We start from the raw sequence: 17,871 nt of genomic DNA, 5'->3' as shown, positions 1-17,871 counted from the left end.
CTGTGTCAACACTGATGAAATCCTCAAAACAAAGTGCATTGGGAGAGGGAAAATGGGAGGAGGAAAATAAGGCCACCAAAGTATTGTGAAAAACTCTGCCTTTTTTGCTATGTTAATGAATTGAAGAATGAAGACATGAAAAAAAAATAGTAAGCTGTTGTAGCCTTCCCCCCCCCCCCCAAACAAATCACATTACAGATGGACATTGGTTTAATTCTTTAACAATCCTTAATTTCTTTCCTCCATTTCTTGTTCAAATTGTTTAAGGTAAGCATTTCTGGGCTACTTTCTCCTGACTGCATTAAGACAATAATCCAGCTATGCAGAATATTATTTAGATTTCAAGCATTATGCAATTTAACTCATTGAAAGCTATTATAAATTCAGTTTGACTTAATCTCCATATGCTTTGCCTGGATTTTCTTGTTGATGTGGATCATGCTTCTGAGTAAAAGTGTGTCAGATAGAATTATGTTTTAAAAAAAGATATTTACCGAAGTTTCTTAGAACATTGTATTGTTGCTTTTTCATTGGCAGTCTAAAGCTTATGGATAAATTGCTTTCTGCATTGTTAATATGGACCTCTACTTCCACATCTGGAAATGCTACTAAATACAGTGGAGTAGATGAGAATTCAATACAGAATTTTTAAAAAAAATGCTTTTGGTCTATCTATTCTATTGTATTTGGCTAAGGAAAAAGTGGCATGCTCAAATACTCTTGGTCAAATAATTCTAAGTCAAAACCCTGCATGACTTTAACCTTTATCGATCTGTTTAGGAAATAAATAGATGCACAGAACATGACCCCATAAGCAAGGAAAGGAGGGGGATTGTAATGTTTAACCTGTCCCTCCCACTACAGCTTGCTTGATGTTAAGATTTCTTAGTGGATTTCTTTTTTATTTCAGGCAAGCCTTACCATGCAGACAGAGTCAGTACGAAAAAGAAGCTTGTTCCAACAGACTGCTGCGCTCCTGTGGAAAAATATAATTCTGAAATGGAGGATGAGAATGCAGAGTTTTCAGGCAAGTGCCAAGCAGCCACTTTCACTTCTATGGAAACAACCCCTCCCCTTTCCTCACCCCCCTGCTACTCCCCACCGAGATTACTTTTCTTCTAGTTTCCTTTCTGTTTCTAAATATGAGAAAATTGTGAATGCAATGCAAAATTTGGACTAAAAACAATTTGTGTTGTGCTTATTTTACAACTTGATGGATAACATCATTACTTTTTACTTATGTTTATACAAACTACTACTATCCTATACATATTTGACAAATAAATTAAACAAACAAACACTTGTTTTGGGAAGAGTGGCAGGTACTCATGTTCTGTATCAGCAACAGACTTTGCTAATTGTCTATGACATGTCAAGAACTTTTCAGGCAAGCTAAGGGTACAGAATAAGATGGCACAGGATCAGGTTCAGCTTAGAGACAGACAACAATACTTGAGTGCAAACTGACATAGCAGGGATGGTGGCACATTTGGAGGACTTTCAGGGTACAAAGGCAGGAGTAGAAAAAAAATCAGTTTGCACATACTGTAAAAAGGGCAAAAAGTCCGATAAATATGTTGAAGAAAGGGCAAATAAAAAGATCTTTAACTTCTGGCTAAATCAATTTTAGCAACTTCCTTGAGTTGCTAACAATTCTTGGTTATAAACAAAAAGAGTGCACACGCCATCCATTTAAATGCTGTCCTTTGTATGCAATATAGAGAAAATTGAGTTTTTTGAAGAGTAATTTTTTAAAATTGTAACACTTTAGGAATATGGGTGATTCTAAAAGCATTTGTTAGTTTCTTCCCATCTGCCATATACCAGCTTGCTGAATTCATGATGCCTTTTGAGGTTAAGAATGAATGTGTGGCTAAACAGAGCTTTGCTGGAGAGACGGAGTAACGACACGGACACAAGAGCTGGATTTAAATTGGGTCATTTTTATTAACATAAATTTGCATAATTTATTCAATACTTTGCACAAATTAGCATAATCAACTATGACCCTGAAATGGACCTGCAGGGTCAAACAACTACTTCCGGGGCGGAAATGACGTTATGCCAAAAAACATTCCTGGGCAACTCATGGGCGTATCTCGATGCAAGTCCAGGTGAGGGCCAGGCCGTCACCTGCGACCCTGCCATGCTGTGCATGAGGGGGGTCCCACCGGCTAACCGGAATCCGGGAATTAAAGGTGCAGGACCCAAAGACAGGTTCCCCCCAGCTGCTCAGGCAGAAACTCCCTCCATGAGCTTGCGGAGAACCTGTCAATCATCCCCAAAGATGCCCAAGGGAGAACGCGCGGTTGCTAAACCACCCCAGTTTTCCGCCCCTAACCTGCCTACCCAAATGACCAAAGGTAAGCCAATTAACCTAATAAATGCAAGCACCCCCTAACCGCACATCCATCACCTCAGTGTGGAATGGGCGAAAAAACAGCTCTGCTAAGAGGCAGAACTGCAAAAAATTCCCATTCGGCCCCCTAAGGGCGACCCCTAAGCACACTGCGAAATAGTGGAGGGCGGGCGGGTGTCTGCTCAGCTCTGCAGTCCGGGCGAAAAGGGAGAGCCCCGGGCCTGCTCGCCCTTATATAGGGCAAGCAGGCCCCGCCCGGACCAATCAGGAGCCTGGCCAATCAGGCCCTGATCTCCCGAGCGAAGTCTCGCATCGCGAGACTTCGCCCGGGATCCAAAATGGCGGCCGCCATGAGGGACCGTGTCTCCCGGTCCCTCCAGCAAAGCCTGCCTGCCGGGTAAGTCCGGCGCTGCCCTTGCTGGAGAGACGGAGTAACGACACGGACACAAGAGCTGGATTTAAATTGGGTCGTTTTTATTAACATAAATTTGCATAATTTATTCAATACTTTGCACAAATTAGCATAATCAACTATGACCCAGAAATGGACCTGCAGGGTCAAACAACTACTTCCGGGGCGGAAATGACGTTATGCCAAAAAACATTCCTGGGCAACTCATGGGTGTATCTCGATGCAAGTCCAGGTGAGGGCCAGGCCGTCACCTGCGACCCTGCCATGCTGTGCATGAGGGGGGTCCCACCGGCTAACCGGAATCCGGGAATTAAAGGTGCAGGACCCAAAGACAGGTTCCCCCCAGCTGCTCAGGCAGAAACTCCCTCCATGAGCTTGCGGAGAACCTGTCAATCATCCCCAAAGATGCCCAAGGGAGAACGCGCGGTTGCTAAACCACCCCAGTTTTCCGCCCCTAACCTGCCTACCCAAATGACCAAAGGTAAGCCAATTAACCTAATAAATGCAAGCACCCCCTAACCGCACATCCATCACCTCAGTGTGGAATGGGCGAAAAAACAGCTCTGCTAAGAGGCAGAACTGCAAAAAATTCCCATTCGGCCCCCTAAGGGCGACCCCTAAGCACACTGCGAAATAGTGGAGGGCGGGCGGGTGTCTGCTCAGCTCTGCAGTCCGGGCGAAAAGGGAGAGCCCCGGGCCTGCTCGCCCTTATATAGGGCAAGCAGGCCCCGCCCGGACCAATCAGGAGCCTGGCCAATCAGGCCCTGATCTCCCGAGCGAAGTCTCGCATCGCGAGACTTCGCCCGGGATCCAAAATGGCGGCCGCCATGAGGGACCGTGTCTCCCGGTCCCTCCAGCAAAGCCTGCCTGCCGGGTAAGTCCGGCGCTGCCCTTGCTGGAGAGACGGAGTAACGACACGGACACAAGAGCTGGATTTAAATTGGGTCGTTTTTATTAACATAAATTTGCATAATTTATTCAATACTTTGCACAAATTAGCATAATCAACTATGACCCAGAAATGGACCTGCAGGGTCAAACAACTACTTCCGGGGCGGAAATGACGTTATGCCAAAAAACATTCCTGGGCAACTCATGGGTGTATCTCGATGCAAGTCCAGGTGAGGGCCAGGCCGTCACCTGCGACCCTGTCATGCTGTGCATGAGGGGGGTCCCACCGGCTAACCGGAATCCGGGAATTAAAGGTGCAGGACCCAAAGACAGGTTCCCCCCAGCTGCTCAGGCAGAAACTCCCTCCATGAGCTTGCGGAGAACCTGTCAATCATCCCCAAAGATGCCCAAGGGAGAACGTGCGGTTGCTAAACCACCCCAGTTTTCCGCCCCTAACCTGCCACAGGAGTGGGGGTCAGATCTCTATCTTGGCCCCCCGACTCCCCCCTCTAGCTGCGCCAGCTCACGCAGAGACCGCTGCAGGTCCTGTAAGAAGATGGCGTTCCCCCGCTCAGACAGGTGAACGCCATCGGCCCGGTAAAGCCATGGCCGGTCTATTGTAATAAGGGGATGGGGCACTACCACTCCACCCAATTCCCTAACTGTTTTACCCATAGCCCTATTCACCCGTCGCCTAGCCCGGTGAATGGCCCTAAGGGAAGAGGCGTCCCTCCACACAAGCCTAGGTAATATTTCTGACCACACCACTTGCGTGGTGGGCCATACCTCACGAAGCCTTCGCAGGTCTTCGCGTGCCTGGATGATCAGCGCCAGGCCTCCCAGTATGCACAGGTCATTGCCACCTAAGTGCAATACCAGCCACCTGGGTGCGGCCACAGGACTCTGCCCACCCAAACCCACTTGGGCGCGACTCCAGGAGCCGCCCCCCATATTGCCGGGCGCAGCCACAGAATGCTGACCGCCCAGCAACGCCGGTAGGAGACCCTCCCACCGCATACCTCTCCGGCCCATCCAGGTAACCCTGACCCACTGCCCCAGGGACAGCTGGGTCCCGATGGTGCTCCTGGCTGCCGCGCAGCCGGCCCAAAAAATCATGCTGTGGCCACACAGCAGCGCCGTCGGTTTCATGTTAGCCTGGGGACCTGCAAGAGGACACACACACAGAGAGGTTACCTAGCCTAAGCCCTGCCTAGGATCCTCAGCGGGCCTAACATAACCCAAATATGCCGCTGACCGCCAGCGGCCGATCTCCCGAATCCGATGGGCCGGGAAACCAGAAAGTGCCGCGCTAGTGGCGCCGCCGATACGGAACGAATGCGTTCCGTAACCGGAGGGATCCATGCCCACCTGGGCCATTGCCCTAGATACCAGCGCCCAAAATTGGAAATGGGTCAGAGGGGTGCCGTCCCAATGCCTAAACAGGTACCCCTGACCTGACCCCCGCAGACCACAATAAAGCTGTAGGGCGGCCACCGGACACACAGACTGGTCGGTGGCCGCACTAAGTTGGATGGTAACCCCTCTGCGCAGCTGATCTGTCTTAGACCGCCTTACTACAAGGGACACCCCCCCTTGTCTAAAGGCCAGATCAGCATACTGGAAGACTCGGAGCGAAGTGTCAGCCTGAGATGAAGCCATGGCCTCGCTGACCCGAAGGGCCCCAAAAAACATGACACAAGTCGCTGCCCTAAAAAGACGGGCCTCGTACAATGAGGAACACAGACTGTCAAAAACCACGTTGATTAAAGACAGCTGCTCCACCGTCAGAGCCTGACGAGTGTCACCAGGGGCCCCCGCTTGATCCCTAAGCCAGCCTTCCAGCATCTTCCGGATGCGAAAGTCACCCGAAAGATCTGCAAACCCCCCCGCCTTGGACAGAAAGGCGAGGCCGGCTAACCGGGACCGGATCGTCCTAACTGACAGGCCACGCTGCCTAAGGTGGACGCAAAACTCGGCCAAGTGCTCTACAGGGACAGGCCAACTAAGCTGGTAACCCCTGCCCTGCCTGAACTCCCCAAACTCCTTACCTGCACGCTGGTATGCCCGGAGGGTGCCGGGCGCTACAGACAAGGAGATTGCCCGGGATGCCTCGTCTCTCCACCACTCTGGATCCCCCCCAGACTCCAGAGGTGGCTGGGGAACGCTTCTGGCAACTCTCGGGCCCACGGGGCCAGGGTCCGAAACCTGGACAACTGACCACGGGACAAGGCATCAGCAACCCCGTTATCCAACCCGGGGACATGCTTAGCCAAAAACAATGCGTTTAGAGACAAGGACCTGTGCACAAAATGGCGGACAAGCCGCATGACCCTGTCGCTCTTTGAGGACAGGGCATTCACCACATGGACAACTGCTAGGTTGTCACACCAAAAGTGCACGGTCTTGTCCCTAAACTGCTCCCCCCAAAGCTCTAAGGCCACTATTAAGGGGAAGAGCTCCAAAAACGTCAGGTCCTTAACCAATGAAGAGGCGCTCCATTCCGGAGGCCATTCCGACCAGCACCACTGGTCACCTAACACCACCCCGAAACCACAAGTCCCTGCGGCGTCAGAGCAGAGCTGCAACTCAGCTTCCAAAAGAAGCTCGTGCCTCCAGAAAGACAAGCCATTAAACCTGACCAAGAAATCCCGCCACACGCCGAGGTCAGCCCTGACCCCAGCGCAGAGGCGGGTACGATGATGGGGCAAACGGAGCCCCTTCATCGCATCATACAACCTCCTGGAAAAAGCCCTACCAGGAACAACTACCCGACAGGCAAAATTAAGAATGCCTGCCAATTCCTGAAGCTGCCGTAGGGTCACCTTCCGGCAGCCCAGCACCTCATCAAGCTTCCTCTTAATCTTGACCAACTTCTCTGGGGGCAATCTGGAAGATTGCTCCTCTGAGTCTAATTCAATACCCAGAAAGGTAATCCTGGTGGCGGGGCCTTCGGTCTTCTCAGAGGCTAAAGGCACCCCCAATTGAGCACAAAGGGCTTCGAAGTCCCGCATCAGAGCAAAACATTGCTCCGAATGCGCAGGCCCCGCCAACAGGAAATCATCAAGGTAGTGAACGACAGTACCCAGACCACTTTGCCTCCTGAGCGCCCACTCCAAGAAGGTGCTAAAACTCTCGAAAAGAGAGCACGAGACAGAGCAACCCATGGGTAAAGCTCTGTCCACGTAATAACCCCCCTCGAAATGGAAGCCCAACAGCTCAAAGTCGTCTGGGTGTATGGGGAGGAGCCGGAATGCCGACTTAATGTCGCATTTTCCCATAAGGGCTCCCACCCCACACGTCCTAACCATCGTCACGGCTGCATCAAAGGACGCATACCGGACTGAACACAGCTCGTCAGGAATGAAATCATTCACTGACTCCCCTTTTGGAAAAGACAAATGGTGAATCAACCTAAATTCACCACTCGCCTTTTTGGGGACCACACCCAAGGGAGACACACGAAGATTCGGGAAGGGCGGTTCCGGGAAGGGCCCGAGGACCCTGCCCTCGGCCACCTCCTTCCGAATCTTCTCCCTAACAATGTCTTCATGTCCAACAACTGACCTAAGGTTGTCAGACATGAAGGCCCTCCTAACACCCATGTAAGGGATCCTAAATCCCTCCGAAAAACCTAGCAAGAGAGCGGCCGCTCTCGAGCGAGGGTGGTAGTCACCCAACCAACCCTCAAGCACCCGTAAATTAATTGGGCTGGGCCCCTTTTCCCCCAGCAGGCGGGGGAGGCTTTGGGAGACCCGAGCCTTTCTTTTCAATCCCCTTCTTGGGGCGGGGGCACACGGCTGCGGAATGGTTCCCCCCACAACTCCCGCAGGCGTGACGAAACCTGCAAATGGGACGAAAACACGCCCCCTTTGCAGTGAACTCGTGACACACCAAGGAGGCCCCTTTTCCAACGGCACCCGCCACGGCCTTGGCCGGCGCGGGCGTCACGGGCTCCTCTTCCATAAAGTGACCGCTATCGGTCCTATCACAGCCCTCCTTCCCTGACATATGCGTGGCCTGGAACCACAGGTCCGGAACCACCATATCCCAAGGCAAGTAGGGGTCATGGGCAATACGCATCCTGAACCCCTTATCGTAATGCCTCCATATGGTGCCCCCATATTCAAAGTGGGCCCTCGCTATAAGGTCGATGTACTTCAGCAAGGCAGCGGCCCTACCCGGCTGCCTCTGAATTACCACCGACGCAAAGGTCAAAAAAGGCGTACAGCCAAGAGCTGAAGCACTTTGTGACCTTTGTTTTCTTAATCTTCTCCCCAGGGACCACCTCCTTGTCTTGCTTGGGGACCTCCCTGTTTAGAATGGAGAAAAGATCGACATACTCCCCCCGCCATATTGCTTCCTTCACCGACGGGTGGAGATGATAACCTAAAGGCGTTGCGGGCAACCCACAAGGGATGACCCCAGGCTTGATGCTGGCGAACGGGTCCCACACCGTGGTGGCCCCCGAGCCCAGCACACCAAGCCCCGAAGGATACACAAAAGGGGGCGGTGGCATAATGGCAGGTGGAGGAGGCATCCAACCCCCCACCCCCGCCCCAGGTGGGAAAGACACCCCTGGCGCCCCCACTGGCGGGGCAGGCGGAGACCAAACCTGCCCGCATGTGCCCGCAGCAGCCCCCATGAAGCTGTTGCCACTCCCCAATGCCGGCGGGATAAACCCGGGACCCTACACAGGAAGGAGCGATGATGTGCCTACATGTGGTGCAACCTCACCTGCCCCGTAAGGGGTAGAAGCCATCCACGGTGGGCCCATCCTTGTTGGGCCCTGGAACGATGACCACTGCCCCGACTGGGCCATCTGCCCGGTCTGGGCCGTCTGCCCGGTGTGGGCCGTCTGCCCGGTGTGGGCCGTCTGCGTGTTGTGGGCCCCTTGCCCCTCTGGGGTTGACTCCCCTTCGGGGTCGGTGCCCCATGCTGCGGTGGCAGTCGTGGGAAGCCCCTCCGGGCCTGCACCCGACCGCCACCTCTCCAAGTCGTCCAGTCGCTCCAAGACCCTGGCCCAGGAGAGAGAAGGGGAAATCTCGGGTTGAGGGACTGTGGGTGTGAATCCCACCCCCCCCTACCGGGATCCCACCCAGGGGCCCCTCTGCCGCTGCCCGAGCCCGGGCAGACGGCCTGGCAGCCCTCCTGGGCCGCACCACTGGTTGGGGCGGAGGGCCCTGAGCTGGACGCTTTTTAGGGGCCATGACCCTAACTTATAGTCTATTTGTAAACCAAAGAATAGAAGAGGGCATGACAAATCCCCCCCGAAGGCCCTGCACCCCCAGACAAGGCCTGCCCTAACCAGCAGGCCTCGAAGCGCAAACCTCCCAGGAGGCCAAACCACCAACCCCCCCAAACTGTGGCAAGAAGGCCCCACCACCAGGCCTTTATGACAAGGCCTCAAGCCCCCAGGAGGACCCCCACGGGCCCGCGAGGCCACCCAAGGGCAGCACACCACACCACCACCAACGATGCTAATGTGGCTCCAAACCGGAGCGGAGCCCAGCCGATGCTGGCTCCTCTGTGACCAAGAAAGGCTTCTCGCTGTCCTGCAGGCCACAAAATGGTGCCTCGCACGAGGTCGTCCACAAAATGGCCGCCGCGAGCAGACTGACGAACGTCTGCTCAGCTCTGCAGTCCGGGCGAAAAAGGAGAGCCCCGGGCCTGCTCGCCCTTATATAGGGCAAGCAGGCCCCGCCCGGACCAATCAGGAGCCTGGCCAATCAGGCCCTGATCTCCCGAGCGAAGTCTCGCATCGCGAGACTTCGCCCGGGATCCAAAATGGCGGCCGCCATGAGGGACCGTGTCTCCCGGTCCCTCCAGCAAAGCCTGCCTGCCGGGTAAGTCCGGCGCTGCCCTTTTCGCTGTCATTATAATTACTCCCCATATTTTATATGTGCTTCTGTAGGGAGAGATGCCAATAGGCACACATACAGGCACATATATGCATGATGTGAGAGTGTGCATGTATTCAGCATCCTAAATTCTCTTTTGCTATATTTTCATTAGGGTCAATCCCCAATGATATGCCTATGGTTCAAAATAGAATTGCCTTGCGGTGATCATTCCAAATTTCTGTAATGGATGTTAATAACTTGGACTTATTTCATATTTCCAGGAATGGTTTTCTACCCTGGTTCTCCTCAGTACAATACTATTACAAGGACATATGTTTTTATATGAGGATACTCGTGAAATACCTCATGCCCTGCTTGGAAAACCTTCATTTAATATTACTGGAGTTAAACTTTTGTATGCTCCAAATACTAAGATGTCAAGAGAAATAATGAAGAAAATAGAAACTATCTCTCCTCTAAAAGGTATAAAGTATCTAGTAAAATGTTTTCAAAGACTTCAATAGATACTAATTTCAGCTGGACTCATTTGGTAATTATAGAAAAATGATTGCAGGTATCCTCCAATGCTGTGGAAACAGCACATCAATTTAGACAAAGTGGTATGAGAGCCAGTTAGGTCTAATGGTTAAGGCTCCAGGCTAAAAAACAGGGGAGTTTTAGTCTTGCTTTAGGCATGTAAGTGTCTGGGTGACTTTGGGCCAATCATTCTTTCTCTCAATCCAACACACCTCACAGGTTAGTGTTGTGAGGAGGAGGAGGAAGGACTGTTAGATATGTTTTCTGCCTTGAGTAACTTATAAAAATAATAAAGGCAGAATAAAAAAATAAATAAATACTACTGGTATATGAATTATGACTGGGTTCATATATCATGTCATCTATGGCTTGTCTGTGATGTTCTTTATAAATTATGATCAAGTGATTTTGTATAACCTGACAAAACCTGTTTTCAGATGGCTGTAGTCCTGTTTCTTTAATGTGAGAAGCAAAAGTTAAACAATTTTGGCGGTGGGTTGTAGATTAGTATGATGGGTCAATCCAGCCAATATGTTATGCGTGGAGATATGTTGAGATCAAGGTAACTATCAAATAGATGATGATGATGATGATGATGATGATGATGATGATGATGATAACAACAACAACACTTCCAACTCTGTTGTTGTTTTTGTTGTTGTTGTCATCAATATAAAACAGTGATCTTGTTTGTTGTGTTGTATTGATGATAACAACAACAACAACAGAGTTGGAAGTGACCTTGGAGATCTTTTAATCTAACTCTCTGCTTAGGCAGTTAACCCTACACTGCTTCAGACAGATGTTAATCCAACATCTGCCTAAAAACCTCCAGTGTTGGGGCATCCACAACTTCTGGAGGCAAACTGTTCCATTGATCAACCGTTCTGACTGTCAGAATATTTCTCCTTAGTTCTAAATAAGTTCTCTCCTTGTTTAGTTTCCACCCATTGCTTCTTGTTCTATCCTCATGTGCTTTAGAGAATAGGTTGACTCCTTCTTCTTTGTGGCAACCCCTGAGATACTGGAAGACTGCTATAATGTCTACCCTGGTCCTTCTTTTCTTTAAACTAGCCATGCCCAGTTCGTGCAACTGTTCTTCATATGTTTTAGCCTCCAGTCCCCTAATCATTTTTGTTGCTCTTCTCTGCACTTTTTCTAGAGTCTCAACATCCTTTATGCATCATGGCAACCAAAACTGAATGAAGTATTCCAAGTGTGGCCTTACCAATGCCTTATAAAGTGGTATTAACATTTCATGTGGCCTTACTTCATGTCACTCTTCATGTGACCTATTAATGCAGCCTAGAACTGTGTTGGCTTTTTTGGCAGCTGCTGCATACTGCTGGCTCATGTTTAAATGGTTGTCCACTAGGACTCCAAGATCCCTCTCACAGTTACTACTGTTGAGCAATGTACCACATATACTGTACCTGTGCATTTTGTTTTTCTTGCCTAAATATAGAACCTTACTTTTTTCACCATTGAATTTCATTTTGTTAGATAGCACCCATTGATCAAATTTTCAAGATCCTTCTGTATTTTGCACCTATCTCCTGGAGTATTGGCTATTCCTGCCAGTTTGGTGTCATCTGCAAATTTGATAAATTCCCCATCTATCCCCTTGTCCAAGTCATTGATGAAGATGTTGAAGAGTACTGGGCCTAAAACAGGGGTATTCCACTGCATACATCACTCCATGTAGATGTAGTTCCAATGAGCACTACACGTTGAGTGTGGTTAGTTAGCCAATTTTGAATCCATCTGGAGGTGTTGCTGCCCATCCCACATTTTTCTAGTTTATTTAGTAGTAGGTTATGGTCTACTTTGTCAAAAGCCATACTGAAGTCCAAGTAAACCACATCGACAGCATTCCCCTGCTCCGCTAATTTTGTCACTTTTTCAAGATTAGTCTGGCATGATCTGTTTTGATAAACTCATGTTGGCTTTTGGTTATTACTTTATTTGCCTCTAGGTCTTTGTTGACTCATTGCTTGATTATCTTTTCCAAAATCTTTTGTAAAATCTTCCCTGATATTGAAGTCAGACTGATAAATTTACATCCCTTACAACTGAATCACCAACCAGAAGGTGGCTTCTCGTATTGGATACCTTGTTGTTCTTGTGTAATAGGTGATTCACACTTTCCAAGATAGGCTCTTCACCTTGGACCATGATTCCCTGATTATTTGAGTTATCATTATCACAACTACCTTGACCTGTTGCTTTAGTGTCCCCATTAAGGTCAGCCAGGGCACTATGTCTGTTATACTGGGACACAGCATAAGAATTATGTTTATGTTTCACAGCTCTCACACTGCCAGATCCCACAGTTGTCCATGCTGCCCTTCTCCTGCAGAATCTTTGTGGTAGAGGGGGCTGGTAATGTGACTCATTAGAATGGAATGGCTGAATTTTGCACCTGATTTCTGCTTGAAGAGCACAGACCAGAGATTCTAGATAGGTAATATGTCCACCTAGACTAGTAATTTGTTTACAAAGAGGACAGTATCCCAATTTGAAAAGAGTACTTTGAAACACAGCTGTTAAATAAGTATTACACTGAACTAAGCCAGTCATTTTGAAATAAAATAGAATTACAGTCTCGAGCGCACTACCCCTGAATGTATTATTACTATTTTTGCTTTATAGTCATATGATTGTGCAGTTGAAAATGGCTTTTCCCCTCCTTTCTCATCCTTCCCAGCCAGTAGTATCTCCCCAACCTCTTTGAATTCAAGAAATAGAAAATGGCTAAAAATCACTACCTTTCTCTCCTCCTTCTCTCACTGGGCCTCAGGTCCCAGCCAGAAGCTCTTTCCCTGACCTCTGTGAACTGAAAGTGCAGTTGAAAATGGCTTTTTCCTTCCTTCCTTCCTTCCTTCCTTCCTTCCTTCCTTCCTTCCTTCCTTCCTTCTTCTTCCTAGCCAGTAGTTCCTCCCCAGGTCTGTGTTTGAATTCAAATTGCCAATGAAAATGTTCCTTTCCCATCTTTCTCCTCCTTCCTAGCCAATAGTATCTCCCCAACCTCTTTGAATTCAAGAAATAGAAAATGGTTAAAAATCACTACCTTTCTCTCCCCCTTCTCTCACTGTGTCTCAGGTCCCAGCCGGGAGCTCTTCCCTTGGCCTCTGTGAACATGAATGAAAAGCTTTGTGGGAACCCTTCAATCATGCATTTTTGATTATTTAATTAGACATTAACAGAATTCAGCTTACAAGATTAAATATCAGTCCAGTTTTTTAATATTCCTTTGGCCAAATTTTCGATAATGACCCTTGAAATCGTTAACTGATACAACAAATAAAACATCAGCATGCAAAGATGTTTCTCTTTCCCTGTCCTAGGTAGGATTTCACTTACTGACATGATTTTTATGCTAAAGGTATTGAGACAAAAGTGATGGAAGATGAGAAGGCCATGAAAGATGAGAAGATCAAGGAAGGTGAGAAGGCCATGGAATCAGACTACACTGACTACTTAGATATTATTGGAGTTCTATTCCAAGACGAAATGTCCTATCGACTCCGATTTCCAACCTACAGAACAGTTACACCACACAAAGAATTTGCTGCTATAGGTAATTCAAGATGGCTGTGTTTCATTCCAGACTTCCATATGTCCAAAGAAATGTTTTTCACCCTTGGCAACTTTATGATGTGAGCATTTCAACTCCCAGAATTCTGCTCAGCATAATTTGCTGAGGAACTCTGGGAGCTGAACTCCACACATCTTAAAAGTTGACCAAACTGAGAAACACAGGTTTACATATAAGTCAAATGCAAATGTAGCATCATATATACTTTGTGTTTGTGTGTGTGTGCATTTTCAACATGGCTTACAATATTTCATTTTTAGAATGACACCATAATTTTCATTTAAAGACATACACATACAGATATGTGAAGATTTTAAGTGACACTATTTTCATGCTTATTTATTGCAGATGTAACAATGCAATTTATGTTATAAATTCAGAGTATCAACCCTCAAAAGAGCAGCAAGGGACAGTACAAAATCCTGTTTTTTCATAATTCCTTGCGTATGAGAATAAATGAGAAACAAATCATGCTCTTTATTTATGAGATAATTTTGGTATATTGGAAAAGCAATGAACAAGATTTATTTTATTTATTTACTATTTAAATTTATAGGCTGCCCAACTCCTTCCAGACTCTGGGTGGTGTAAGACAATTAAAAACAATATAAAAACAGTTAAAAATTCACACAAATAAAAATTATTCAGATTCTATTATTCAGATTCTATTACTTAATGGCCCCAGGCCTGCTGGCGAAGCCAGGTTTCGATGGCTTTCCAGAAGGCCAATAGGGTGGGGACAATCCAGACCTCCAGAGGGAGTTGGTTCCAGAGAGCCGGCACCACCAAAGAGAAGGCCCTCCCACATGGTCCTGCTAACCGACACTGTCTAGGTGATGGAACCCAGAGAATGCCAATCCTGTGGGCCCTAATCTGTCACTTGGAAGTATGTGGCAGAAGGCGGTCTCATAAATAGGCTGGCCCTAAGTCATGTGGGACTTTATAAGGAACACTCGGTGGCTAATTGGGAGCCAATGGAGCTCATGGAGTGCATTCTGGGCCAGTTGAAGTCTCTGAACGCTTTTCATGGGGAGCCCCACATAGAGCATGTTACAATAATCGAGCCATGAGATGATAAGAGCATGGGTGACTGTGAAAAGAACCTCCTGTTCCAAAAAGGGTTGCAACTGGTACACCAGGTGAACCTATGCAAAGGTCCCCCTAGGTACACCCAAGAGATGATGTTCCAATCTCAGCTGAGAGTTTGGGAGACTCCAAAGGGGTTAGTACTGTATTTCCATCCCCTGTGGCACCCCACAAAGGTAGGTCCTAGGGGTCAACCTCTATCCACCCCACCAACACCGACTATGACCAGCCAGAAAGATAGGTTGCAAATCACCACAACATGGTGCCACCCACTCCCAACTCCTCCAGTCGTTGCAGAAGGATACCATGGTCAATGGTATCAAAAGTTGCTGAGAGGTCAAGGAGCACCAAGATAGAGGAATAACTTCTATCTTGGGCTCACAAGAGATCATGCATCAGAATGACCAAAGCAATCTCAGTACTGTAGCCAGGTCTGAAGCCCGACTGACAAAGTCTCTGCGCATGTGCCGAATTGCTTTCTAGGCATTTCACCTCTGGCTCCGAACAAAGATAAAATGTAAAGAGTTTTCTCCCTCTTAAAAAGACTATAAATCTTCCTTAGAAAAATATAGGAAGAAACAAGAATCTGTCGGCATCAAAGTGAGTTTGAAGATTTATGATTTCAAGCAAAGACGGAGGCGCTTTCGCTGTAACAAGGAAGTGATAAGTGAGTACAATAAATCTTAAAATGGCGGAGGGAGGGAAAGACCCCTCTAGTCTGGCTAACATTGAGCAGAAGTTAGATAAACTTCTGGAGATTTGTAGCGGGTTTGAAGAGAGATTCAACAAAGTTGAGAATAAAATGGAACAGATGGATTTAGAAGTTAAACAAATTAAAAAGGAAGGGGATTCTTCTGCTGGAAAGATACTGAAAGTTGAGAAACAAGTGATGGATTACGATGGAAAAATAAGACAAATAAATGACAGAATCGCAAATTTGGAGGACAGACAGAGAAGGAGGAATTTGCGTTTACGAGGGTTCAGAATGGATTTGCCCTCTGAATTTAAGTTAACAGAAGCTGTCTGTGCTTGGTTAAATAAACAGACAGGCGTGGAGGTCAGCGTGGAGGAGCTGTTACGGGTTCATTGGGCAGCCCCCAGGAGAGACGGCAGACAGAGAGATGTGATCATCGCTTTCCTTAGTGAAAAAAAAGCAGAGATGATTTATAAAACTTTGAAGACTTCTACGAGCCTTAAACAAGACGGAAATGAGATAAGGGTTCTGAGGGATCTTTCCTGGGAAACCCTGAGAGCGAGAGCTGTGTTGAAACCAATTGCAAGCCGGCTATATCAAAGTGGAACCAGATTTAGCTGGGGCTATCCAGTGGCCATCTTGGTGTTCCAGGACAATAAAATGTACAGAGCACGCTCATTGGAGGAGGGAAAGGCTTTGCTGGATCAACTGGGGATTAAGTTTGATGAAACTGGAGCACTAGCATATGAAGAAGAAGAGGCTTTTGACGGTCGGAGTACCCCTGATGAGGAGGAAAGACGAAGGGAAGAGCAGCTGAAGGAGTTAAGCGGGCAGGTGGAGGCCATCAGAAAGGAGCAGAGAAGAACACGGGCTCAGCGTGAGAAGAGAGCCAGAAAGTGATGGTGTTTGGTCCCTTGTCTTGTTGTGGGGGGGGGGGGAAAGGAAAAGGAAAAGAATTATTACTATTACTATTACTATTATTGTTGTTATTATTATTATTATTTTTCTTGGAGATGCCTTGGGATTCCTGTATATCTGTCATTCAGTGGGGGAAGTCTAAGGGGAAGAAAAAGGGGGTTTAAGAATTTAAAATTAAAGAAGAAATTAAAGAAGGAATTATTTAAAGGAGAAAGGAGGGGGGGAGAAATCTTCTCTTTTATAAAATTAAAAAGGGTTGAAAGAGGAGCTAGTTTGAGTGGGAACGCAATCCAGAAAATGTGCCTCAGGTATGGGCAAGGTTTTTTCTTGTCTTCTCCCCTCTCAGTGGGGGGAGCACAGGGGGAGGCACGTTGGGGGGGGGTAATAGGGGTAAAGAAAAGGGAAAAATATAAACCAAGGGCAAAACAAGAGGGGAAAAGGGTGTTTTTGGTATATTATGACGGAGTGTAAGATAATGGTTTTAAATGTGAATGGTTTGGGATCGGATTTGAAACGTTTTAGGATATTAAGGATGGCTAAGCAATATAAGGTGGATATTATGATTTTGACAGAAACACATAAAAGAAGGGGAGGAAGGGATAACTTGATTAATGATAGAAATTGGAAATGGGTGTTTGAGTCAAGAGGAACGCAAAATAGTCGAGGCACAGCGATTCTGATTCATCAGAGGGTTAATTTTGAAGAGGTGGGAATTCAGAAAGACAGAGAAGGAAGGTGGATATTTGTTAAAGGGAAAATAAATCAAAAGAAGTTGACATTAGCAGCAATTTATGCCCCAAATGGGAAAACAAAACAATTTATAATAAATACTAAGAAGAAGTTAGACAATTTTAAGGAGGGCTCAACTTTTTTGGCAGGAGATTTTAATATGCAATTAACAAATGGGAATGCAAATAGCAGGAGGTTACATTTAAATAGACTTAATATGGTGGATCTACATGCAGATATTTTAAACAGAGCTACATATTATTCAGCAAGATATCACACATTTAGCTGCATAGACTACATATTAATGAACAGGGGAGGTAATATACAAGTTAAAAAAGTGGACATTAAAAGTATATGGATATCAGATCATGCCCCACTATTGGCAGAATTGGAAATAGGTCAGGAACGAAATCAAAAAATTTGGAGATATAATGCAGTTGTAACTGCTAGGGAACAAGATAAAGAGAAATTGCAAACAGAGTTATCAGAATATTTTAGAATTAATGATGTGGGTGGTATTAAACAATCAATTGTATGGGATGCATGTAAGGCCTTCATGAGGGGACAATGCATATGTATGGAAGCAGATATTAGGAAGAGGTGGGGTAGAGAGAGGGAAAGGAAGATAAGGGAAATAGATTTGATACAAGAGCAGTTAAGAATGACGAAAAGTAGAGATTGGAATAGTTTACTGAAATTGAAAAAGAAACAGTTGATGGTGTATGATGAGATTAAATGGAATAAGATGAGAATGGCGATGCGACAAAAAATACAGAGTTGGGGGACAAGATCAATGCAGCAAATGGC

The 17,871-nt window shown here is 47.1% G+C and overlaps 1 protein-coding gene across 2 annotated transcripts in view; it reads left to right on the top strand.

The window, feature by feature from the left end:
• The first annotated feature begins 129 nt into the window (after nt 1-129).
• LOC139161324 (ABC-type organic anion transporter ABCA8-like) overlaps nt 130-17,871 on the top strand; it is a 98,767-nt gene continuing 81,025 nt past the window's right edge. The window contains exons 1-4 of one of the 2 annotated variants that reach the window (XM_070740302.1): nt 130-267; nt 911-1,027; nt 9,784-9,985; nt 13,425-13,619. In XM_070740302.1, coding sequence (XP_070596403.1) covers nt 923-1,027; nt 9,784-9,985; nt 13,425-13,619 — 502 coding nt within the window. In that variant the 5' untranslated portion in view covers nt 130-267; nt 911-922. Of the gene's footprint in view, nt 268-887; nt 1,028-9,783; nt 9,986-13,424; nt 13,620-17,871 lie in introns of those variants that run through there. The other variant, XR_011558092.1, reaches the window with a different exon arrangement.

This window comes from Erythrolamprus reginae, chromosome 2 (assembly GCF_031021105.1).
Source record: "Erythrolamprus reginae isolate rEryReg1 chromosome 2, rEryReg1.hap1, whole genome shotgun sequence".
Classification (NCBI taxonomy): domain Eukaryota; kingdom Metazoa; phylum Chordata; class Lepidosauria; order Squamata; family Dipsadidae; genus Erythrolamprus; species Erythrolamprus reginae.
This window is presented reverse-complemented; position numbering and strand designations above follow the sequence as displayed.